This window comes from Thamnophis sirtalis, unplaced genomic scaffold (assembly GCF_051295495.1).
Source record: "Thamnophis sirtalis isolate CommonGarterSnake01/CBP01778 unplaced genomic scaffold, rThaSir2_p1.2 scaffold_2, whole genome shotgun sequence".
NCBI classification, from domain to species: domain Eukaryota; kingdom Metazoa; phylum Chordata; class Lepidosauria; order Squamata; family Natricidae; genus Thamnophis; species Thamnophis sirtalis.
Genome location: NW_028261382.1, coordinates 99,850,720 through 99,875,859, shown reverse-complemented (window position 1 = coordinate 99,875,859; position 25,140 = coordinate 99,850,720). Strand labels below are relative to the sequence as shown.

At 43.9% G+C, this 25,140-nt stretch overlaps 1 protein-coding gene across 1 annotated transcript in view; it reads left to right on the top strand.

Annotated features, from left to right (window-relative positions):
• SIK2 (salt inducible kinase 2) overlaps positions 1-25,140 on the top strand; it is a 60,813-nt gene that overhangs the window by 3,911 nt on the left and 31,762 nt on the right. Inside the window, 2 exon segments of the mRNA XM_087706527.1 lie at positions 13,476-13,592; positions 22,389-22,452. Of these exon segments, the coding sequence (XP_087562653.1) occupies positions 13,476-13,592; positions 22,389-22,452 (181 nt within the window).

The window sequence follows — 25,140 nt, the reverse complement described above, 5'->3', positions numbered from 1 at the left end:
CCGAGAACAACAGTTGTGAGAACCGTCAGGGGTCGAGATGGGCGATAAAGCATCTTGAAGACAGGTTGATGGTTCTGAAAAGGGGCTTCCTTCCCTGGCCGAAGGATTGATGATCTTGAGATGAACCTGCTTGAAGGGAAAAGGGGCCTTAGAGGCCATGAGCCTGCTAGCAGGGCCTGCCTCTCAGGTAGAACAATGAGGAATTATTTCCTTGCTCTTCAAAGAGATTTGGAATTAGGATTAAATAAAATCTATGATCTTTTTTGGAAGGAAATTCGAGAAATCCATTGGAGAATGAGATAACTTTGGAAGGGGAGTGGTAGAAAAATGCTGTAACTTTCCAAGGATTCAGACAGAATATTAGCTGGAAGGGACCTTCGAAGTCTTCTAGTCCACCCAAGCAGGAGACCCGATACCATTTGAGACATGTGCCTGTCCAGTCTCTTCTTAAAAACCTCCAGTGATGGAGCGCCCACAATTTCTGGTGGCAAGCTGTTCCCACTGGGTTCATTAGGAAGTTTCTCCGTAATTCCAGGTTGATTCTCTCTCTCGATTAGTTTCCATCCATCGTTTCTTCTCTCGCCTTCTGGCTCTTTGAAAAAATAAATGAACAAATAAATCTCATAACAAAAAATAACTCGAAAATACATCTCGATCCAGGCAAGAGGATGTGGCCCTTTTAAAACTGAGCTTTGGAGGTGCAAGCAATATAACCAACCACAACGAATGCCAGTTTTTAAGTGCCAATCAGAAGCATGGTCCCATTTTCCCAGCAGTTTCTGATTTCTGCCGGCTCTTAGATGGCACAAATCCACCTTTCCACTGCTAGGCCTTTGTTCTCGCAGCCTTCCCCCCCACCCCTCCAGTAGCTGAGAATACAATGGGGTGCATAATGTTTGTTCTCTCTCTTTTTGCCATCCCAGCATCAAAAAAAAGAGGGCGGCTGGTCTAGGCCTGTCTTAATCTTGCAGCCCGTCCGTCTTTCTTTAGCTGGTAACGCCGTTCGCCGGTTTGGAAAGGAAGATGAAGGAAAGAGACCCCCCAATTCCTGGAATTCCCCAATTCCAGAGCCAAGGTGGCGCAGTGGTTAAATGCAGCACTGCAGGCTACTGCTAGATCAGCAGTTCAGCGGTTCAAATCTCACCGGCTCAGGGTTGACTCAGCCTTCCATCCTTCCGAGGTGGGTAAAATGAGGACCCAGATTGTTGGGGGCGATATGCTGACTCTGTAAACCGCTTAGAGAGGCCTGAAAGGCCTATGAAGCGGTATATAAGTCTACTGCTATTGCTATTGCTTTGCTTTGCCCACTTCTAAAGCGCAGAGCCCGATGGGCAGCTTTTGGCAAACTTTCGATTTCTTTCAGTGCTTAAGCAGGGAAATTCTCCGGAGGCCTGGCCCCGGCACCTGACCTGGAGGGACGTATTTGGAGTGCGGCTGTCGTACACGGCATGGATGGGTTGCCTCAGCCAGCCTTTTAACGGCTTGGACAAGCGTGGCAACAGCTGTGGAAGCAGCCTTGTGCTTCCACTTGTTAACTACCGTGGAAAAGAACTCACATCTTGATCATGTTAATGGTGTGGTTTCAATAGCAATAGCAATAGCAGTTAGACTTATATACCGCTTCATAGGGCTTTCGGCCCTCTCTAAGCGGTTTACAGAGTCAGCATATCGCCCCCACAATCTGGGTCCTCATTTTACCCACCTAGGAAGGATGGAAGGCTGAGTCAGCCTTGAGCCGGTGAGATTTGATCAGCCGAACTGCAGAATGCAGAATGCAAACCCCTGTCTCCGAAACCCGGCATTGGTAGAGTAATTTGGTCTGTCCTGCTGTGTAGTCTGTATACAAGGAGTCCTCGACTTACGACAGTTCATTGAGTGACCATTAACAACGGCGCTGGGGGGAAAAAGTGACGTCTGACCATTTTACACACTTAACAACCATTAAAGCAATCCCCAGGGCCACATGATCAGAGTTCACGCGCTTGGCAATTGATTCGTATTTATGTCAGCGTCCTGGGGGGGATGTGATCCCCTTTTGCGACCTTCTGACAAGCAAGGGGAAGCCAGATTCACTTAACAACCGGGTTTGCTAACTTAACTGCTGCAATGATTCAGTTAACAACGGTGGCAAGAGAGATGGGGCAAAACTCACTTTAACAAATCTCAAATGGGCTCGGTTGTCATAAGTTGAGGACTACCTATGATTTGCTGGATCAATAGGTGGCTGTGAGGCAGTGGGCCCGGTGTTGCCCACATGCCGTACCTACACGTTCGGTGGAGCGTTGTGCAGGTCCTGTATGTGCCATGTGCATGCGCAGAAGCGCCGAAGGTTTTAAAGGACAGGTAAGGAGCTTGGGCAGGCAGGTGGGCCCTCCGGAGCATCATATCAGAACGGTACCCGGTGCTGCGGGCAGGTTCCGGTATGCCCATACCAGGACGTACCGCCTGCAACCCACCACAGCTGTGAGTTAAACACTGAAAGAACAATTGAAGGAGTCGTCTTAAATTGAGACATCCAGTGGGTTTTTAAAAATTCTCGGTGGAGACCAATGAATGCGCCAAACAAAGATGGAGTAGATTTCTGGTCAATTTATTGAAAGTGATGGTATGCATGTTTAATAAATAACTACACTGGAAAATCCAACAGCGTCACCACATTCAGAGAACGCTATAGATAACTTTTTCTCCATTCATTCAGAAAACCACGCCAAGAAAGCTGATTGGCGTTGAGTTGGGTCTGACTTTGGAGGAGAGATCCATTTTATTGCGGCCAAAAAGAACAGTTCGCTGGCATTTGCACTCCGTTTAATGGGGGCTGATGTAGCCTTTTAGAAGCGCTGGCATTTAAATAGCCATTTGTGGCCGCGGTGCCTTTAGCCAAGGCATAAAGGCTAATGAACAAATTGGTTTACAGCCTGTTGCTACATTTCAAGTCCCTAAATCCTGAATCCCATTAGAGCTGAATATTTCGTGACCCGTCAAAAGCGCGTTCCACAAAAGCGCGGTCGACGAAATCGCATATGTGACGTCATCACAACGCGACGAAAAAGATCGAAAAATTGAAATAAAAATTAAATTACAGCAAGCCGATTCACATAAAGGTAAGGGTTAGGTTAAGGGTTAGGGTTAGGTTAAGGGTTAGGGTTAGAGCGTTAGCGTTATGTTTAGCGTTAGGTTAAGGGTTAGCGTTAGGTTTTTCGTTACGTTAAGGGTTAGGTTAAGGGTTAGGTTTAGGGTTAGGTTTGGGGGGGTTAGGGGAAGGTTTTAGCTTTATTTTTACATTTTTCGATCTTTTTCGATCTTTTTCGTCACGCTGTGATGACGTCACATACGCGCTTTCGTCGACCGCGATTTTGTCGTCCGCGGTTTTGTGGTAGAACCGAATATTTTGGAAGAGGAGACCGGGCAGAGAAAGTTTTCCAACTGGTTCTGTAGTCCTAAGGAAAGTCCATCTCGGTTGACTCTCTGCCCATCACGATGTTCCTTATCGTGATGCTCCTTCTAGGGCCATTGGTTCCTTAGACATAAGGGATTCATAAATAGGGATTTTTATTTCCTTTCTTTCTATTCCTATGCTTCGTTTCAAGTGTCGAATTCCCCCTCGAGTAGAGTTTGAGCATTACATTGCACCCCGCTTTTAATTGCTCTGCCCAGAACGGAGATTGCGTGTGTTCAAAGCTATGCGCCGCCTCATTTAGCATCGTCTTTATATATAAGAAGAATGCTTCTATGACATCATCTTAAATATTAGGTTGGGACGAGGTTTACAGAGATGAATTTTCATAAATGTTCTGGCCCACACTTCAGCTTTGCAGTCAAGAAACAATATTCAGAGCTTTCCGCTTTGGGGTTTTGGAAAGTTGCTTGACCTTAACCTTAAGGTAAAGGTTCCCCTCGCACATATGTGCTAATTGTTCCTGACTCTAGGGGGCAGTGCTCATCTCCATTTCAAAGCCCAAGAGCCAGCGCTGTCCGTAGACTTCTCCGTGGTCATGTGGCTGGCATGACTAAATGCCGAAGGCGCACGGGACGCTGTTCCCTTCCCACCAAAGGTGGCTCCTATTTTTCTACTTGCATTTTTTACGTGCTTTCGAACTGCTAGGTTGGCAGAAGCTGGGACAACTAACGGGAATTCACTAGGGATTCGAACCGCCGAACTGCCAACTTTTCTGATCGACAAGCTCAGCACCTTAGCCACTGAGTTACCATGTCCGTGGCCTTAACTATAGCTGTGTTTAAAAATCCAGTTTTAATTCTAGAATGCATCCAGGCCTCCTTGTTTCAACCCTGAGTTAATTTGTGCTGTTTTGTTATGAAACCTTAAAAAAATTTCCTTACAGACTACAATCTTACACTCTCAAAATTCATATTCTGAATAGGCATCAAACGGTTTTATTTGCTGCCTATAATTACAAGCAAAACTCCTTAGAGCAGTGTTTCTCAACCTTGGCGACTTTAAGTCCTGTGGACTTCAACTCCCAGAATCCCCCAGCCACCTGGCTGGGGGATTCTGGGAGTTGAAGTCCACAGGACTTAAAGTCGCCAAGGTTGAGAAACACTGCCTTAGGGGGGATGGTCTAGTGACCAAGTTTCTTGGCCAGCCATTAAAAGACATACATAGTCTTGGTTTAGCGCCATGTGTGAGCTCAGCCATGGTTACTGAACCATGATTTATGGCTTAGCACAACATCTGAAGACCTGGCATATTCCGTCCGCCGGGTCTTAATCCAAATCTGTGAATCCATTCCAGATCAGTTTAGAGTTAGATTTGATCTACCGAAATCAATGACCAAGTGCCATTAAAAAAACCCATTGAAATGGGGTTTTAATGATGTTTACCTCAAATCCTGTCGTTTTTAACCGAAACCCAAGCTCCAAACTTGCCGTATTTGCCTCTTCAGAAACAAGGAAGCGGCGATCGTGGTCACCTCATGGCACCTGCTCTGTTGCAATATTTTGGGGGGGGGGCTTATTTTAGTGCATGCCCTCAAAAGCCCGATTGGGCTTATTATCCAGGGAGGGCTTATTTTCGGGGAAACAGAGTAGAAATGATCTAACGGACAAAGTTCAGGACAGGGACTAATATGGTGGGATAAAATAATCCATGCAGTGAAATTTGATGCCACCGTGATTGTCAAGGCCCACTAATGCCTCAGGTGTAAAAGCTGGGTACCGCCACGCAGGTATAAAGAGATTCATCGTTGTTTTGCTGTTTTATCAAGCTGAGCTTCTTCTGTTAGAACTTTCTAACAGAAACCTGCAATATATTGGAGCCCCGGGCGATCTTGATTGCATGCTTTAAGGAAAATATAGAATTATCGCTGGGTGGCCAGGTCTCCTGCAAGGACTTGAGCAGTGAGGTGAAGGGCCTCCTTTGCGGTAGATCAGCTGAAGGGGAGATTTGGTTGCAGTCAGAAGGCTTAGGCGTTAAGATAGCACAGAGTTCCTTTTCCGATTTGAGATGCTGAAGACGTTCGTGGCAAAGACCACACTGGCTTTGGTGTGAAGCATCTGACTTACCGTGAAGTGAAGTTCTTGGAACTGGATAGCTCACAGACCTTCAGGAGAAATGTCTTTCTTCATTGTTTGGAAATATTATTTTGCTTGTGAGTGTATGTGTGTGTGGATAGATTATAGATAGGTAGGTAGGTAGGTAGGTAGATAGGGTAGATAGATAGATGATAGATTAGATAGATAGATAGATAGATAGATAGATAGATAGATAGATAGATAGATGATAGATAGATAGATAGATAGATAGATAGATAGATAGATAGATAGATAGATAGATAGATAGATGATAGAAACCACATTCTAGCACAGGGATGGCTAAACTCTCTGTCGTCGTGTGCCGAAAGCACAGGCAAGCGCCCGCACCCATAATTCAATGCGTGCACCGCGCCCTCTACACACGTGCTCACAACTCCCCCCTCCCAGTGCCCTGTTTTGGGCGTAGTAAACCTCCCTGCAGCTTCCTAGGAGCAAAAATGGACGGGGGGGTGGCACCGCACATGCACCCCTAAAAATGGGCTGCATGTGGGTGTACTGCACTCCCCTGCACCCCCCACGCATGTGTGTGCATCTCCTGCATGCACAGCGCCCCCGTGCATGTGCGGCAAAGACCCGAAAATCAACTGGCCGGCAGGAGGCTCACGCGCATGCACAGTAGAGCGGAGCTGGGGCAGTGGCTTACACACACACCCGAGAGGGCCCTGCGTGCCACCTGTGCCACGCCTGCCGTAAGTTTGCCATCCCAGTTCTAGCAGAACCTGGAGTAGGCAACGAACATCCTGTGATCGGGACCAAAGAGCATCTTTGACTCCTTAAGGCCGGGTCTCCCAGCCTTGGCGACTTTTGGTTGACCGACCCACTTTGGATCCTGCGATCTGATTCTACGACACGCATTATTCTCTTTTATTTGGAAATAATTCGATAGCGCAGGGAGAATAACTCTCCTGCTGCCAAAATACAAGCCGGGTCCATCTGTTTTGTGTCTCTTCACAAATGTCCCTGTATCTTTGTGGATTTGTTTTGTTTGAATGGTGCAAGCTGCTTCCTGGCCCTTCTCCCCCTCCCTTCTCTCTTTCTCTTGATACAGGCAAGGTTTTCAGGGATGAATAAGAGTTTCTAAACTTCATCTCTCTCTCTCTCTCTCTCCTCTCCTTTCTCCTCTCTCCTCTCTCCTCTCTCCTCTCTCCTCTCTCTCGTGTGTGTGTCAGAGAGAGAGAGTGAAAACCACTCATGCCGCGATCATGAAACTTCCAGAACCGTAAAGCTTACAACTTGAAATGTGGCATGTATGTTCCTCTTCTTCTAAGGTGCTCTCTTAGAAAGGATTTTTCGAAACGACCAGAGCATTAGCATTTCTTATTATTAACATGCTCTGATGCTAAGGAGTTCTACTCCCCCTCCCCACCTGAAAAGATATCTGTTCCAACTGCCACTCGGGTGTGACCAGCGCATGACTCATCCGGCCTGTGGGATGGGAGTTTGGAGAGGATCAAAGGGGCCGTCCTAAGGAAGAGAAGGGGAGAGGAGAGGCTTCTGTAGGGCAAGCCTGAGGGAGAGAAACTCCCCCGCCCCACCTGAAAAGAACTCTGTTCCAACTGCCACTTGGGGTGGCAGTTCATGATTCATCCAGCCTGTGGGTTGGGAGTTTAGACATTCTACTCGCCCTCCCCACCTGAAAAATGCTCTGATGCTAAGGAGTCAGCCTGAGGGAGAGAAGGGGATAAGATAGGAGAGGCCTCTGTGGGGCAAGCCTAAGGGAGAGAATTGGAGGAGAGAGGATCAATGGGGCCAGCCTGAGGGAGAGAAGGGGATAGGAGAGGCCGATCATAAGTACTCCTTAATTTCCAAGCTGTAAGTGTCAATTTATCGAGCACGGATATTCAGCTAGTTTCTAATAAAAGCTGTTTCTGCTGATTATTCTTTCTGTCTCCGTTGGAAGCCCTGCTCATCTTAATTATACGTGGTGACATTTTCATAAGCTGGTTATCTGTTGGGTAAACAAGAGAAGTGTGGGTTGGGTGCTTCTCCCGGGGAGATTGACTTTCAGTTTCCAGGCCTGTGTTCGTGACACAGTGCTTTGCAGCCCTCGATTGCTAGGTTCCAGCGCGGTTCGAGATAGAAGTGCTTTCCCCGATAAGGCCAAAAAAGAAGAAGAAGAAAAGATGGAATTTCCTATTGCATCAAACCACCGCTGGGTTTCCGCAGATGGTTACGGTGGAATTTTGCTGCCCAGGATGGTTGCTGATGACAGGGGCTTGGAAAATAATCCCTCCTAAATAGACCTGTCCTTAGAAAAAACTTGACTGGGGATATTTCTAATATTTTGGGACAGATGAAAAGTACAGATTAGCCCTCAACTTAGAACAGTTCTTTTAGTAACCGTTCCAAGTTACGACGTCCCTGAAAAAAGCGACTTACGACCGTTTTCCATGGTTACCTATGCATCCTCCCCACGAAAATGTGAACGAAATTCAGACGCTTGGAGACTGGTTCGTAGTTACGACCGCTGCAGCATCCTAGGGGGTCACCTGATCCTCTTTTGCGACCTGCTGACCAGCAAACTCCACCGGGGCGGAGCCAGATTCACTTAACAACCGAGTTACTAACTTAACAACGGCAGTGATCCCCTTAACAACTGTGCCTAGAAAGGTTGTAAAAATGGTCGCAACTCGCTTAACAAATTCTCCCTTAGCCACAGAAATGTCGGGCTCAATTGTGGCCGTAACTCGAGGACTATCTGTACCTTACAGTCCCAAGCCCCTCCATGCCAACCACATTTGCCTAAAATCAATGCATAGAAGGAGGAGGTGATGGGGCTGAACCCATGTTTCTGAAAACTTCACAATGGGTGGACTTCAACTCCCAGAATTCATCCTGGGGAATTCTGGGAGTTGAAGTCCACTCATCTTAAAGCTATCCAGGTTGAGAAACGCTGCTGTAAACGTCTTATTTACATTTATTCACATTTTAAAAGAAATTTTAAGAAGCATTTTTAACTCTTCCCATTGGGCCAGAGGTAGGATTCGGCAGGTTTTGACCAGTTCTGGAGAACCAGTAGCGGAAATTTTGAGTAGTTCGGAGAGCCGGAATACCATCTCTGGCCCCGGCCCCATCTATTCTCTGCCTCCCGAGTCCCAGCTGATCGGGAGGGAATGGGGATTTTGCAGTATCCTTCCCCTGCCATGCCCACCAAACCACACCCACCAAGCCATGCCACGCCCACCAAGCCACGTCCACAGAACCAGTAGTAAAAAGAATTTGAATCCTACCACTGAGTTGGGATGCTATTGGAAGCCCACCAACCAGCAGGATGAGGGTAATTGTCTTCTCAATCTTGAGGTGTTCGGGAAATGCGTTTATAGTTTTTACACAGTCTTTGCGAGCAGCAAATTACGCCAACTAAATATATGCACCACCAAGAAAGATTTCCCTTTACTCGCCTAGAAATTTTCACCATTTCTCTTTCTCAAATGGATTGCAGCTTTCAATATTCTGGAGAAAAGTGCCTGCTTAGAGCCATTTTAGTTTTTAATATTCAATATTTGCCTCTACCACGTATTGTCCAATGTATGAAAAAGGGGGGGGTACCGTAACAGTTCAGAATAACGCCGTCTGCATAAAAAGCAACTTAATAAAAAAAAACTCTGAAGATTGATAAGGGGGTGAAAACCAAATAAACCACATTGTGTAATTATAAGCTAAACCTGTCTGCCAACGTTTGTATGAGAGAGAGAACGAGAACAATTGATACTGATTTTTTTAGAGGTCACCTTGTTCTTTCCTGATTCTTCACTGACAATGCACTGTGATTTTTCAGTTGGTCACTCCTAAATTCTAATTTTTAATTTTAACATGGGCGTATTTTAATTTCTCACGGGGACGCGTTGGCTAAGACGATCAGAAAGGTCGGCAGTTGGGCGGTTCGAATCCCTAGCGCCGCGTAACGGAGTGAGCTCCCGTTCCTTGTCTCAGCTTCTGCCAACCTAGCAGTTCGAAAGCACGTAAAAAAAATGCAAGTAGAAAAATAGGAACCACCTTTGGTGGGAAGGGAACAACATTCTGTGCACCTTTGGTGTTGAGTCACGCCGGTCACATGACCACGGAGAGGTCTTCGGACAGCGCTGGCTCTTCGGCTTTGAAACGGAGATGAGCACCGCCCCCTAGAGTTGGGAAGTACTAGGACATATCTTTGAAGGGAACCTTTACCTTCACTATTTAAATTTCTAAATGGCTGTCTCTTTGACTTTAAAAATAAAATAAAATACCCAGATTTGTAAATAGTTTGAATTGTGTTAAGCTAAGTGGCTTAGCTTTCTCTTAGCGGTTGTATAATAATATACAGGAGTCCTCCACTTACAACATTTTGCTTAGTGACCGTTCAAAGTTACAGCGGCATTAAAAAAGCATTTTAAGCGGAAGGAAGAAAGGAAGGAAAGAGAAAGATAGGAAGGAGAGATGAGAAGGAAGGAAGGAAGGAAAGAGATAGGAAGGAGAGATGAGAAGGAAGGAAGGAAGGAAGGAAAGAGATAGGAAGGAGAGATGAGAAGGAAGGAAGGAAGGAAAGAGAAAGATAGGAAGGAGAGATGAGGAGAAGGAAGGAAGGAAAGAGAAAGAGATAGGAAGGAGAGATGAGAAGGAAGGAAGGAAAGAGAAAGATAGGAAGGAGAGATGAGAAGGAAGGAAAGAGAAAGAGATAGGAAGGAGAGATGGGAAGGAAGGAAGGAAAGAGAAAGAGAAAGAGATAGGAAGGAGAGATGAGAAGGAAGGAAGGAAGGAAAGAGAAAGAGATAGGAAGGAGAGATGAGAAGGAAGGAAGGAAAGAGAAAGAGATAGGAAGGAGAGATGAGAAGGAAGGAAGGAAAGAGAAAGATAGGAAGGAGAGATGAGAATGAAGGAAAGAGAAAGAGATAGGAAGGAGAGATGGGAAGGAAGGAAGGAAAGAGAAAGAGATAGGAAGGAGAGATGAGAAGGAAGGAAGGAAAGAGAAAGAGATAGGAAGGAGAGATGAGAAGGAAGGAAGGAAAGAGAAAGAGATAGGAAGGAGAGATGAGAAGGAAGGAAGGAAAGAGAAAGATAGGAAGGAGAGATGAGAAGGAAGGAAAGAGAAAGAGATAGGAAGGAGAGATGAGAAGGAAGGAAGGAAAGAGAAAGAGATAGGAAGGAGAGATGAGAAGGAAGGAAGGAAAGAGAAAGAGATAGGAAGGAGAGATGAGAAGGAAGGAAGGAAAGAGAAAGAGATAGGAAGGAGAGATGGGAAGGAAGGAAGGAAGGAAGGACTATTTTTCACCTGATTTACATTAAAATGCTTGACAAGTGACTCACATTTAGGACGGTTGCAGTGTTTCCTTTTTGTGACCTTCTGACAAGCAAAGTCCATGAGGAATCCAGATTCACTTAACAACCTGCTTACTCATTTAAGAACTGCATTGATTCACTTAGCAAACGTGGCGAGAAAAGTCGTAAGGCAGGGAAAAAACTCACTTAACAAATCTCACTTAGCAACCTGAATGTTGGGCTCAATTGTATGCCTAGGCCAGTGTTTCTCAACCTTGGCAACTTGAAGATGTCCGGACTTCAACTCCCAGAATTCCCCAGCCAGCGAATGCTGGCTGGGGAATTCTGGGAGTTGAAGTCCAGACATCTTCAAGTTGCCAAGGTTGAGAAACACTGGCCTAGGACTACCTGTGTGGGTTTTTACGTCCGAAAGATTGATCATAGTTAAATAGAAAGACATGCAATAAATCAACCCCATCGATTTTGCTTTCTAATCCCACTTTCTTAAAGGACGGTTTTATCTTAAATAACCTTCCCCCCCCCCTCCCCGGTCTCTGAGGAATAGTAGGTGGGGAGATTCCTCCTGCAAGCACAGAGAATGTGAGTTAAACCTATGACTAATGCACAACATGTTAGTCATGCCCTTTTAATAGGAGCAACCTTTGAGGCACATTTGGTGTGAAGCAATGTCTGGTTTATTTATTTGTTTTCTTTCTCGGCCGCAGTCCCTTGCTTTGCTTATCCTTTCCTCCACGATAAACCTCAGAACGTTTGCTCTCCCTTGTGATCTCTGGTGGCCAGGATAAGGCTCAATACTTAAGCCTCGCTTTAAAGCTCTCTGTCCCATTTTAGCACAAACAGGATGACAGTCGATGCTCCGGATTAGGTTCAGTTAAACTGATTTATTGCTGTAGCCTGTGCGCAGGAATCTTCCCCACTAATAGCAGTAGCCCTTTAGACTTATATACTGCTTTACAGCCCCCTCTAAGCGGTTGACAGAGTCAGCATATTTGTCCCCAACAATCTTGTGTTCTCACTTCACCAACCTTGGAAGGCTGAGTCAACCTTGAGCCAGTCAGGATCGAACTCCTGGCAGTCAGCAGAATTAGCCTGCTATATTGGATTGTAACAGGGAAGGAGGGAGGGAGGGAGGGAGGGAGGGAAGGAAGAAAGGAAGGAAGGAAGGAAGGAAGGAAGGAAGGAAGGAAGGAAGGAAGGAAGGAAGGAAGGAAGGAAAATAGCAGTAGTCCTTAGACTTGTATACTGCTTTACAGCCCCCTCTAAGCGGTTGACAGAGTCAGCATATTTGTCCCCAACAATCTGTGTTCTCACTTCACCTACCTTGGAAGGCTGAATCAACCTTGGGCCAGTCAGGATTGAACTCCTGACAGTGAGCAGAATTAGCTTGCAATATTGAATTGTAACAGGGAAGGAGGGAAGGAAGGAAGGAAGGAAAATAGCAATAGCACTTAGACTTATATACCACTTCACGCTGCTTTACAGCCCTCTAAGCAGTCTACAGAGTCAGCCTCTTGCCCCCAACAATCTGGGTCCTCATTTTACCCACCTCGAATGGACGGAAGCTGAGTCAACCTTGAACCTGGTGAGATTCAACCTGCCAAATTGCGGGCAACCGGCAGTCAGCAGAAGTATCCCGCAGTCCTGCATTCTAATCACTGCGCCACCACGCTTGTTAAAGAGTTACATAAGGGACCAACAGTGCTCAAGGAAGAGTGGGCCAATCTCGCTTGTGACTATGTAGAGATTAGGCTGGTCCCTCTCTTCACTCTCCCCCTCGCTCCTGCCACTCGTTCTCTCACAGCAGGATAGCTGTAAAGAGTAAAACGAGATAAATTAATGGGATCCAGTGCCAATCGAATGGGAGAAGTATATTCTCAAAAATCTACTTTTAGGAGAAGTCTTTGAAACACGTTGCTATGGAGAAATGCGCTAGCCAGTGAGTGTGGATCCCATTCTTTCAGGAACCAGCTTCCATCAACTCAAGCACCGGATTGGTTTTTATACAATATATATACATACATACATGCATACATACATACATACATACAAATATAAATATATTACAACCCCCAGTATGCCCAAATATGGGAGGAAGATCACTACTTCCATTCTCTGTCCTTCGGCTCGTCACAAGAGACCATCCAGACAGAACCCAATATTTTTTTTACTGTTGCCTTTTTGTTACGTTTGTTATATTTGTGCTGATCAATAAATAAAGGGAGACTAGTATAGATCTATTTCAAGCTATTTAGCTCTCATCAGTTAGCCATACCCTTACTGGGAATACAGCACAGGCTCGATTCCCAGTAAGGGTATGGCTAGCTGATGAGAGCTAAATAGCTTGAAATAGATCTATACTAGTCCCCCTTTATTTATTGATCAGCACAAATATAACATTGTGTATATATGTGTGTGTGTGTGTGTGTGTGTGTGTGTGTGTGTGTGTGTGTGTGTGTATATATATATATATATATATATATATATATATATATATATATATATATATATATATATATATATATATTTGCTCCCACTCAATCCCCACCCCCACCCCTCGTGCGATGGTTCAGCATTAAGTCAAAACTGGTTCTTGCAGTTTCTTTGTACTTTGGTGAAGCGGCTTATGAAGGCAGAGGTTGACCTCATCCTTTGTTTTTGTGTGTTTCTAGGTGGCAATAAAAATCATCGACAAATCTCAGCTCGATTCTGTGAACCTGGAAAAAATTTACCGGGAGGTGCAAATCATGAAAATGCTGGACCATCCACATATTATCAAGCTTTATCAGGTACGTAACACCTCCCCACCCCCTCTCTCTGTCTCTCTCGCCTGTCGAATCTGAAAGTTAAAAAAGTGACAGGGGAAATCCTTAATTCACCCGTGGTTGGTTGCCGTTGGTGGAATTATTGAGCAGTAATTTCTCCCTCCCAATGTACACATCTGGAAACAATTTGATACTACGGATCCTTCAAGGTTAGTTTTTTTTTCCCCTTCATCCTTTTTTGAACGTTAACAGCTGTGTGGCTTTGAATAATTCATGAATTCACCGGCCTGAACTTCCCTTGGCTTCGGCAACGAAAAGCCAAGGGGGAGCCGGCCTTAAAATTGTTGACTCGGTCATTGTCGAAAAGAACAAGAGTTTTTTAACCGATTTGAGGCTCGTCTGCAGGAATTCTGTTCCGTTTGGAAAATCGGTAGCAGCAGCAACAGCTACTGAATGCCAGGATCTTAGAATAGAACAGAATTCTTTATTGGCCAAGTGTGGTTGGACACACAAGGAATTTGTCTTTGGTGCATATCTTCTCAATGTACATAAAAAGACCAGATACATTCATCAAGAATCATAAGGTACAACACTTCATGATAGCTGTCAGAGGGTACAAATAAGCAATCCGGTTTACAATCAATATCAATATAAATCGTAAGGATACAAGCAATAAAGTTACAGTCCTGCAGTCCTAAGTGGGAGGAGATGGGTGATAGGAACGATGAGAAGACTAATAGTAACAGTAATGCAGCCTTAGTGAATAGTTCAACAGTGTTGAGGGAATTATTTGTTTAGCAGAGTGATGGCGTTCGGGGAAAAACTCTCCTTGTGTCTAATTGTCTTGGTGTGCAGTGCTCCATAGCATCGTTTTGAGGGTGGGAGTTGAAACAATTTATGTCCAGGATGCGAGGGGTCTGTAGATACCTTCTCAGCCCTCTTTTTGACTCGTGCAGCGTACAGGTCCTCAACGGAAGGCAGGTTGGCAGCAATTGTTTATTCTGCAGTTCTGATTCTCCTCTGAAGTCTCCGTCTGTCTTGTTGGGTTGCAGAGCCAAACCAGGCAGTTATGGAGGTGCAGAGGACAGACTCAATCCTTCCTCTTGACTTATAATCTTGACTTAATAATTGTTAGCAAGTGCAGGTGGATTTACAGCCATCCGTTTAGTGACTGTGAAGTTACAACAGCGTTGGGAAAAGTGACTTATGACCATTTCCCACACTTACGACCGTTGTGGCATCCCCACGGTCGTATGATCAAAATTCAGCCGCTTGGCAACTGGTCCGTATTTATGACGGTTGTAGCGTCCCGGGGTCACGCGACCCCCTTTTGCAACCTTCTGACAGGCGAACTCAAGGGGGGTAGCGAGGTTCCCTTAACAACCATGTTATTAAGATTTGCGGTGATTTAACTCGAGGTTGTAAGATGGGCCAAAATTCATTGGACTGTCTCGCTTAGTGACAGGAACGTTTCGTATGTCGAGGATTATCCGCATGCCTCGCCCAGGTTGCACAATTGTGCCTATGTGGTTTCTTTCATCTGCAGGGCTGACAGCTATGCTAACCAAAGGCTTGCAGGGTAAACCATCGTATATCTGAATGGCTTGACTTCTAGCCAGTTTGTTGGTCTGCAAGGAACCGAGGTTTAGAAATGTTTACCGTATCTTTTGTAGTATAAGATGCACCAAGATTTTGAAGAGGCAAATTAAGAAAAAAGGTTTTGCACTCTGAGGACCTCCCAAAAACAGCCCGTTTTTCACGAAAACAGGCCCATTTTTTGTTCAAAAAAAGGGCATGCATAGCCTTTATAATTCTCCTGGCGGCTGGGGAGGGGCAAAAAATGAGCAAAAAACCAGGCCCATTTTTGGCCAAAAAAAAGGGCATGCATAGCCTTTAGGAAGCTTATAGAGTGCTTCTGGGGGCTGGGGGGGCAGAAATGACCAAAAACAGCCCATTTTTTCTGCTCATTTTGCCCTCCCCAGCCCCCAGGAGCAATCTGGAAGCCTCCTAAAGGCTCTGCACGGCAATTTATTCAAAGGGAGCGGGGTTTCAGGAGGCCAAAAATGCTGTATTCAGTGTATTAGACGCACCCAGATTTTCACCCTCTTTTTTGAGGGAGAAAGGTGCGTCTTATACTCCAAAAAAATACGGTAACTCCAGGCGTGTAAGAGAAATGGCCATGGCTTGGGCATAATGCTGAACATTTCCATCCTGGTTGCTGGTTAGTTTATCTGCTTGAAGAAAGAGTGAAGTGGGAGTAGGAAGCCAAGATTCATCAACCCACTTTCTTACTAACAAGCCACATTGGGGAAGAATCCTGGCTTAAGAGTCTTTTAAGGAAAGCAGTGAGACGCTTGAGGTTATTGGCTCTCGCTAAACATAAGGTCGGATGGATCAGTGGGATCCCTAACAGGATCCTGTTTATGTAATCTGCGGTGTGACCTGAATAGCTTTGCCCCAGCGTGTTCAAGTCGAGCGATTCCCTACGCCACAATTTGCCAGCTTCCATTTGTATCGTGACTTTTACTCTTGGTGTAAAGCAGGGATGGGCATCTGTGGCCCTTTTAAAGCTGCGGACTTCAACTCCCAGAATTCCCTTTTTTTAAAATTTGGTTTTAATTGAATGAACATTACAAACATTGGACATAAAGCGCCTTTCTGGCTTTGTCATTTCCATACGTATTTTAACATAACCACAAATGCACTTTCCGCTTATAGTACATAGCTACATTAACCTTATTAACACATCCCCTTATCCTCCTTTATATATTTATCTATGTATTATCCAATTCCAATTTTACAATCCTCAAAATATTCTGTTCCGATTCCTTTTCCTCATTTCCAGCCATTGATACATTTTGTTCCAAATTTCATAATATTCTGTCTCATCTCTATTTCTGATTTCTACTGTCAGTCTGTCCATTTCTGCACAGATCAAAAAAAATTTTTATTACCGCTTCTTCGGTGGGGGCATCTCTGTTTTTCCAATTTTGTGCATATACCAATTTTGCTGCGGTTATCCCATGCAGCATTAAATATGTCACTCCTTTACTATATTTTTCTTTTATTATTCCTAATAGGAATACTTCTGGTTTTAAATCTATCTTTTGATCTAACATCTCTTCCAACCATGTCTTTATCTGACGCCAAAATTCCTTGGCTTTTGTACATAACCACCACATATGATAAAAAGCCAAATTACATTTCTAATGCTGCAAAAATGGATTCTTATTCATTTTTGCTAACCTCATGGGAGGAAGATGCCACCTATAAAACATTTTGTACAAGTTTTCTGTATACGAAGTGGCTAGTCTTAGTTTTCTATTTCTTACACTTAATGCTAATCCATATTCCGCAAATATGAATTTATGTGGAACCTGTTTATCAACTCTCCCAATTTATCGGTGAGTTGCTACTGGCCAAAGCTCTAAAGACTGATCTAATTCCTTCAGACAAATACAGCTCTTAAATAAGTTTGAGAGTTTAAATAGATCACATAATATTTGACTTTAATATGGCCTTCCTTGTTATGTTCCAGCATGGATGCTGTCCTACCAAAAAGAATTTCATTTTAGCATTAATCAAGTGAATATCTTAGAAACGTCCTTGTCTAGGGCAGCGTATCTCCATTAGCATTGATTATCTTTTATGCGGGTGGTATGCGCACACAAAGTATTAAGCAATCAGGAGTTTATGTAACATCGATACAGAAAGCTACATTATGCCCCTTTAACAGTTAAACGCTACTTATTTTGATACTCAACGTTGATCTGTTTGATAAAGAAGGATGGTTTGATTCTGAACAGAAGTCTTTCTCATGAACCAGGTGTTTGAAATGATGGCAGCCAGTTGTAGAACCGAGGTATTGTGTTTCCCCAAAAATAATACAGGGTCTTATTTTCTTTTGACCACAGAAATAAATGCTTGGTCTTATTTTCGGGGAGGTCTTATTATTTGTGAGGTGCAGGAGGCGGCGAGCGTGGGCACCTCATGGCTGCTGCTCTGTGCAAAATTTTTTGGGGTGGATGGGTTATTTTAGCGCATGTGCTCAAATGCCCGATTGGGATTATTATCCAGGGAGATCTTACCCTGTTTCTGTCAGCTGCAACTTCATTTAAGAATCAGGAAAGAAGCCACTCAACTCCATTTCTTTGAAATCAAGTGTACTTTTACTAATTATAAACGAACAGTAGCAAAGCTAAGCTGAATCTGGTTAATTAGGCGTGAAAGCGAATAATATCATGTATAATTCAATCCCCTCCTCTTGGCACCCCAGTCCATAGTCCAATTATAATGCACCAAACTGTCAGGTGGGAGATATCTTCAAAAGACATCACCAGGATGGAATGCCGGACAGTTAACCTTGGTGGGAAACTCCCTTCCTCCACATGCACAGTAAGATGGTCAGGTCAGCGTCTAGAATCTTCCTCCAGCACATCATGATTCCCCTCCCAAATACCATGCCTCCCCCCTCCCTGTTTCAATGGCAGCCGAAGCAGCAGCAAAGCGGAGGCTGACAGTTTCCCTGAAAATAAGACCTCCCCGGATAATAAGCCCAATTGGGCTTTTGAGCGCATGCACTAAAATAAGCCCTCCCCGAAAATATTGCAACACAGCAGCAGCCATGAGGTGACCACGCTCGCCGTCTCCTGCACCTCAAAAATAATAAGACCTCCCCGAAAATAAGGCCGAGCGCTTATTTCGGGGGTCAAAAGAAAATAAGACCCTGACTTATTTTCGGGAAAACAGGGTAGGAAGTAGTTGAGACTTCACCATGGAGTGAGCCAAAGCTCAAGAACAGAGGTGGCGCAGTGGTTAAATGCAGCACTGCAGGCTACTGCTAGATCAGCAGTTCAGCGGTTCAAATCTCACCGGCTCAGGGTTGACTCAGCCTTCCATCCTTCCGAGGTGGGTAAAATGAGGACCCAGATTGTTGGGGGCAATATGCTGACTCTCTGTAAACCGCTTAGAGAGGGCTGAAAGCCCTATGAAGCGGTATATAAGTCTACTGCTTACTGCTTAAAGTTTCAAGCGTGGAGAGGGAAGGCAGTAATTCAGGAGCAAATCCCAGGCGTGAATCAGTCAAATGAGCAGAGTTTTTCGGAAGCTGTGCTGTGGGCCACCAGATGCCATCGGATTCCGACTCCTGTAAATGTCTTGCTTAGAACTATCTTTATTAGTTTACCCCATTGTCATTAACAAATTACTCGTATTAAATGTTGAAGCTCAGGAAGAAGAGACCCCCCCCACCATTTAAAGAAGAAACATTTGGTTTAACAAGGATTGGCTGGGGCTTTTTATTAAATCACGTCTCAATATTGACAGCGGGCTGTAAATCAAGCGGTTAATGGCGATATAATAAAACGAACAGCTTACTTATTTGAACTGGAATTTAGACATGAGAGAACGATCCAGATCGTTAAAAATAAAAACAAAAACTCAAACATAATACTATTTCATGCTCTGAGATCTTCTGGAAAAAGCAGCCAGCTGTCATCAGGATTCTTTTAGTCATCTTTATAAAAAGCCTTTTGCTTTCGCTATGGAGCAGTCGAGACTTCCTTTGACTTCTAATTATCCAAATCCTTCCAATGATTTCACCAATAAATACATTCAGAAGAAGCCTCCCAGCTTACTATGGTTGGGTGGTGTTTCATGCAAATCTTTTTCAGCCTTGTTGATTTCCTAACTGGTTTTTTTTTTAAAGTTTTAATTTGTTAATTTCAATCTGTTTTTTTTTTAATTCTTTTCTTAACTGTGCTGTTAGTCACATTTTTATATTATTTTATAGTGTTGTTTGTAAACTGCCCAGAATTACTTTGGTGAGATGGGCAGTGTAGAAGATGATAGGTAGGTAGGTAGGTAGGTAGGTAGGTAGGTAGGTAGGTAGGTAGGTAGGTAGGTAGGTAGGGAGAGAGAGAGAGAGAGAGAGAGAGAGAGAGAGAGAGATGATAGATAGATAGATAGATAGATAGATAGATAGATAGATAGATAGATAGATGATAGATAGATAGATAGATAGATAGATAGATAGATAGATAGATAGATAGATAGATATGAGAGAGAGAGAGAGAGATGTAAGTAGGTAGGTAGAAATAGATAGATAGATGATCGATAGATAATATAGATAGATGATAGATAGATAGATAGATAGATAGATAGATAGATAGATAGATAGATAGATAGGAGAGAGAGAGGGAGTGATGGTTGGTTGGATGGATGAATGGATAGAGAGAGAGGAAGAGAAAGATGGAGATAGATAGAGATGGATGAATGGAAAGAGAGAGAGGAAGAGAGAGATGGAGATAGATAGAAATGGATGGATGGATAGAGGAAGAGAGAGATGGAGATAGATAGAAATGCATGGATGGATAGAGGAAGAGAGAGATGGAGATAGGTAGATAAATGGATAGATAGATAGATAGATAGATAGATAGATAGATAGATAGATAGATAGATATGAGAGAGAGAGAGAGAGATGTAAGTAGGTAGGTAGAGATAGAGATAGATAGATGATCGATAGATAATATAGATAGATGATAGATAGATAGATAGATGATAGATAGATAGATAGATAGATAGATAGATAGATAGATAGATAGATAGATAGATAGGAGAGAGAGAGGGAGTGATGGATGGTTGGATGAATGGATAGAGAGAGAGGAAGAGAGAGATGGAGATAGATAGAAATGCATGGATGGATAGAGGAAGAGAAAGATGGAGATAGATAGAGATGGATGAATGGATAGAGAGAGAGGAAGAGAGAGATGGAGATAGATAGAGATGGATGGATGGATAGAGGAAGAGAGAGATGGAGATAGGTAGAGATAAATGGATACATAGATACATAGACAAACAGAAAGACAGACAGACCCATTCTGTTCTAACCAACTATGGCGAAGAGCCGGCATCCTTTATCTCAACCCGAGAAATTACGTTGGGGACTTTGCTGACTTGTGTGTGTCAGGAAGCCTGGTCTGAAATAGCCGCAGCCCTCGCTCGCCATCCTTGCCATTCTTCTAGCTTCCTCCCATGGCCACAGTTTGTTGCTTCGGTGAACAAGAATGCCGATGGCTACTTTCGATCAAGAGATTACTTCGGGCATGGCGTAAAACTTTCTCAAGGCCCGAGAAAAACCCTCCCAGCTTTGCAAGTCTCCAACTTTCTCCAACATTTATTAAAAGCCTTTCGGTCTCCCCTCCCTCGTTTCAAGAAGGGTCCAGGCTGTTTTAACATTCTAAGTGAGATTATTATTCACAAACGCCAGCAGCTCTCTCTCTCTCTCTCCGGCACACGAGGGTTTGCAATCTGTGTTCGATTTGGGAAAAATATATATATTTGAAGTTCTTGGAAGTGTCTTGTGATCGCTTGAAAGCAGACAAACGTATTCTGGCATAAACCTTTTGTGGATCCCATCCAATTCCCTCATTTCCGTATTTAAACACTTGGGAGACAGAAATTGGTACTGATCTAGTTGGACCATCTAAGATACCCCACTTGACCAATGCTGTCTTCTCTTCACCCCAAATTATAACACCCTGGAGAAGAATACGGTTAACCGGCAAGAACGAGAGTATTGGGATACTCTGTTCTTGCAAGATTTCAAAAATCCCATTTGCGGTTCTTATTTGCCTTCCTATTTTGTGCAAAAGCCATTGGAGAATTGTTTAATGAGAACTGATCTTCCCCCCCCAAAAAAAACATCTATTCATTTCGGTGCCAAGTGATTTATCTTGTCTCTGCCTTCAAGTATCTGGCATTGTTTTCTTATATTTGGCATCCCACAGTAACTGCTTAGATGTGTCAGGGAGCGATGCAGAATTCAGGACTATGGATTTTGTTTGTTCGCCTGCTAATTTGGAAGTTATTGCTTCAGCATATTGGCTCAAATCCCACAACTTTCGACTTTGCGGTTTATTCTGAGAAACCTCCATATATCTTAAAGGTTGTTTGTGTTCCGGTAACGAGGCATTCCTTTTAATCACCAATTTGGGGGTGCCTGATCTCCATCCTGCCTTCTTCACCTTTGAATTTTTGAAGTCATTTAGAATTTGTCTAAATTTGAAGTCAGGATGGAGAGGAGAAAGGAGAGGAACAGGAAAGGCAGAAGAAGGGGGGAAGGATAAAGAGGAGGAAGAGAAAGAAGAGAAGGGAAAGGAGGTGGGAAGAAAGAAGGAGAGAAGAAAGAGAAGAAACTGGGGGAGGAAGGAGGGAGGGAAGAGGAGAGGGTAGTAAAGAGGGAAAGAGGGAGGGAAAGAAAGAGAGAAGGAGAGTTGAAAGGAAGGAAGGAAAGGAGGGAGATTAAGAGAAAAGGAAGGAGGAGGGAAAGTGGAAGGGAAGGAGGGAAGGTATGTGAGAAGGAGGGGGGGATCAAGGGAGGGAAAGGAGGGGGAAGGAAAGGAGGAAAGGAGAAAAGAAAGGAGGGAAGGCAGGGGAGAAGGAAGTAAGGGGGGGAGGGAAGAAAAGGGTATGGAAAAGAAGAAATGAGGGAAGAGAAGAGGGAGGGAAGGAATAAGATACCTAACCTTTGATGTTTATAAGGATTTGATAGTATGGGAATATCTCGAAATGTAGTTGTATTGTTTTTTACAAGTTATGGATGTTGTATTTTCTTTTTACCAATAAAATCTTTTTTTTAAATAAAATAAAATAAAATAAAAAGAATTTGTCTACGTGTAATGATAACCTCTGGTGTTTCATTCACCCCAGGAAAAATACTGAAAAAGTTGCTTCCAAAGATTTCCTGGGATTTCCCTCCCCCCCCCCGCCCCTTCCCTCTTTTTGCCACTTAAAATGATGTTTTATGTCTTTCATTCACAGGTGATGGAGACCAAAAGCATGCTTTACCTTGTGACGGAATATGCCAAAAATGGAGAAATCTTTGGTAAGCTTTCTGACTATAAAAATAGCTCCTTGGTTTCTTCCAACGGTTGCGCGCTGTCGTGTATTTGGAAATGATCTTTGCTCTTAAAAATAGAAGCTTTTCTCTGCTCAGTCGTCCAGAAACAAAGAGTGGGGGATTTTTGGACAGTAGATTATTCACTCCGGTATGTCCTCTTGAGGGATCTTCGGTCCCCAAATTAAGATGGTTCCTCTTTCCATTGGCATGCCGTATCCTGCGAGTGGTTTCAGAAGGGGAAGTGCAGTCTTCATCAATTTCAATTTCCCTTCTCTTAGATCTGTGTTTCTCAACCTTGGCCACTTGAAGATGTCCGGACTTCAACTCCCAGAATTCCCCAGCCAGCATTCGCTGGCTGGGGAATTCTGGGAGTTGAAGTCCGGACATCTTCAAGTAGCCAAGGTTGAGAAACACTGGCCTAGGACTACCTGTGTGGGTTTTTACATCCGAAAGATTGATCATAGTTAAATAGAAAGACATGCAATAAATCAACCCCATTGATTTTGCTTTCTAATCCCACTTTCTTAAAGGACGGTTTTATCTTAAATAACCTTTTTCCCCCCACCGTCTCTGAGGAATGGGGTTGATTTATTGCATGTCTTTCTATTTAACTATGATCAATCTTTCGGATGTAAAAACCCACACAGGTAATCCTAGGCCAGTGTTTCTCAACCTTGGCCACTTGAAGATGTCCGGACTTCAACTCCCAGAATTCCCCAGCCAGCGAATGCTGGCTGGGGAATTCTGAGAGTTGAAGTCCGGACATCTTCAAGTGGCCAAGGTTGAGAAACACTGTCTTAGATTATTGGCAATGTTGGCTAAGATGATGATAGCAAGAACATAACAGCACAGACTCCTCCTTCCCAACCCTGTTTTAGGACAAATGGCAAACATTGCACTGTGAAGACAGTTTGCATTGCCTGTCTGGGGTCAACAGTTAAAGCAAAACTATTTTTTATTATTATTTGTAACCATTGATTGGGGCTCCAGAATAATTTCTCAGGCTGCAAATAAATCCGTCCTGCAAATGTTTTCGCAATCTTTAAGCTCAACTTTTTTTTTTTTTTTGAGTCTTGCACGGCTTTGAAATGTTTATTCCACTCCTTAATTCAGGATGTGCATGGGGAGTTTGAAATTATACACCTGCGAAGGGGAAGTATGCAATCTCACTAGCACAACCCCGTCATGCTGTGGGGTACGGTGGTCATTTTAAGAGAGTAATATGAGCTGTCTCTCTCACATGTTTGTGCCTTTTAATGAAAATCCTGGAAAGTTAGTTGCAGATTCTTCCTGCTTGTGTCACCCAAATCAGGAAGAGGTAGATTTAGATTTAGATTTTATTTGTGATTTATAGGCCGCCCTTTTCCCTGAGGGGACTCAGGGCGGCTTACAATTCATGGGAGGGGGAGTGCAAGACAAAACATAAGACAATACGTGAATAAGAAAAAGTAAAGCAGTAAAACACAACTTTCATTCAACATTCGGGTGGGGGCGAGTTAAAATCTTATCCCCAGGCCTGACGGGATAGCCAGATCTTAAGGGCTGTGCGGAAGGTCTGGACGGTGGTGAGGGTGCGAATCTCCACGGGGAGATCATTCCAAAGGGTCGGAGCTGCTACTGAGAAGGCTCTCCTCCGCGTAGTCGCCAGTCGGCACTGACTGGCGGATGGAACTCAGAGGAGGCCTAATCTGTGCGATCTAATAGGTCGAAGGGAGGTAATCGGCAGGAGGCGGTCTCTCAAGGTAGCACATTTTCGGATCAATGCCTTTTATGAAAAGGTAGAAACTTTTGCGAGGCGTCATTAATTTCATCAGTGGTCTGAAGTGGCCAAATTGATGTAAGATTTAGAGTTGGAAGAGAGAAGGTGTAGAACTGGGATAATTTTGCAATTACAGGCTATATGGAAGAAATATTATTTTGTCAATTAACATTTGTAACAAAACCACTGGGTTTGTTGAGGCCTTTTGAGACAGCCTAAAACTTTGGATGTGTGCGTGTTTGGCAATCTCTCACTCAATGGTGCTGTTATTATTTCTCTTTTTGCCCCCAAAAGAGATCTGTCATGGAATTCCTTTGGAAACCAAAGTGCTTTGAATATTATTTTTGTCCTTATTTGGTCAAACTCGTGTCACGTCATTCTTTTGGGGGAAAATTTTCCTTTGTTTGCTCTGCACGGAATTCCGAAGAGCCGCGATTCTCCATCTTGACAAGCTTTAAGACGTGCGGACTTCAACTCCCATAATTCCTCGGCCAGCTGTGAATTCTGGGAGTTGAAGTCCGCACGTTTTAAAGCCGTCAAGGTTGAGAAACACGAAGGGCACCGCTGGCCGGTGATTGCAGACGTAAGAATAGCACATTAGAGAGAGAACGTGCAAGGTTCCCACTGTGTAATCCAAATAATCAGGACGTCCTGGAAGTGTTTAAACCAGATAATGGATGCAAAGGACCGAGGGTGTAAGGAGTCAGCCGCCAAAAGTCTTTTAAGAGCTGAAATGTAAAGGCTGCTTTTAATCTCATTAGCCCGCTTTATCTTGAGTCGTCATTGGGTAAGATTGCCAGACTTGGGATTGGACTGTGCAAAAAGGAAGGAAAGAAGGAAGAAGGAAGGAAGGAAGGAAGGAAAGAAAGAAAGAAAGGGAAAGAAAGAAGAAAGAAAGAAAGAAGAAAGAAAGA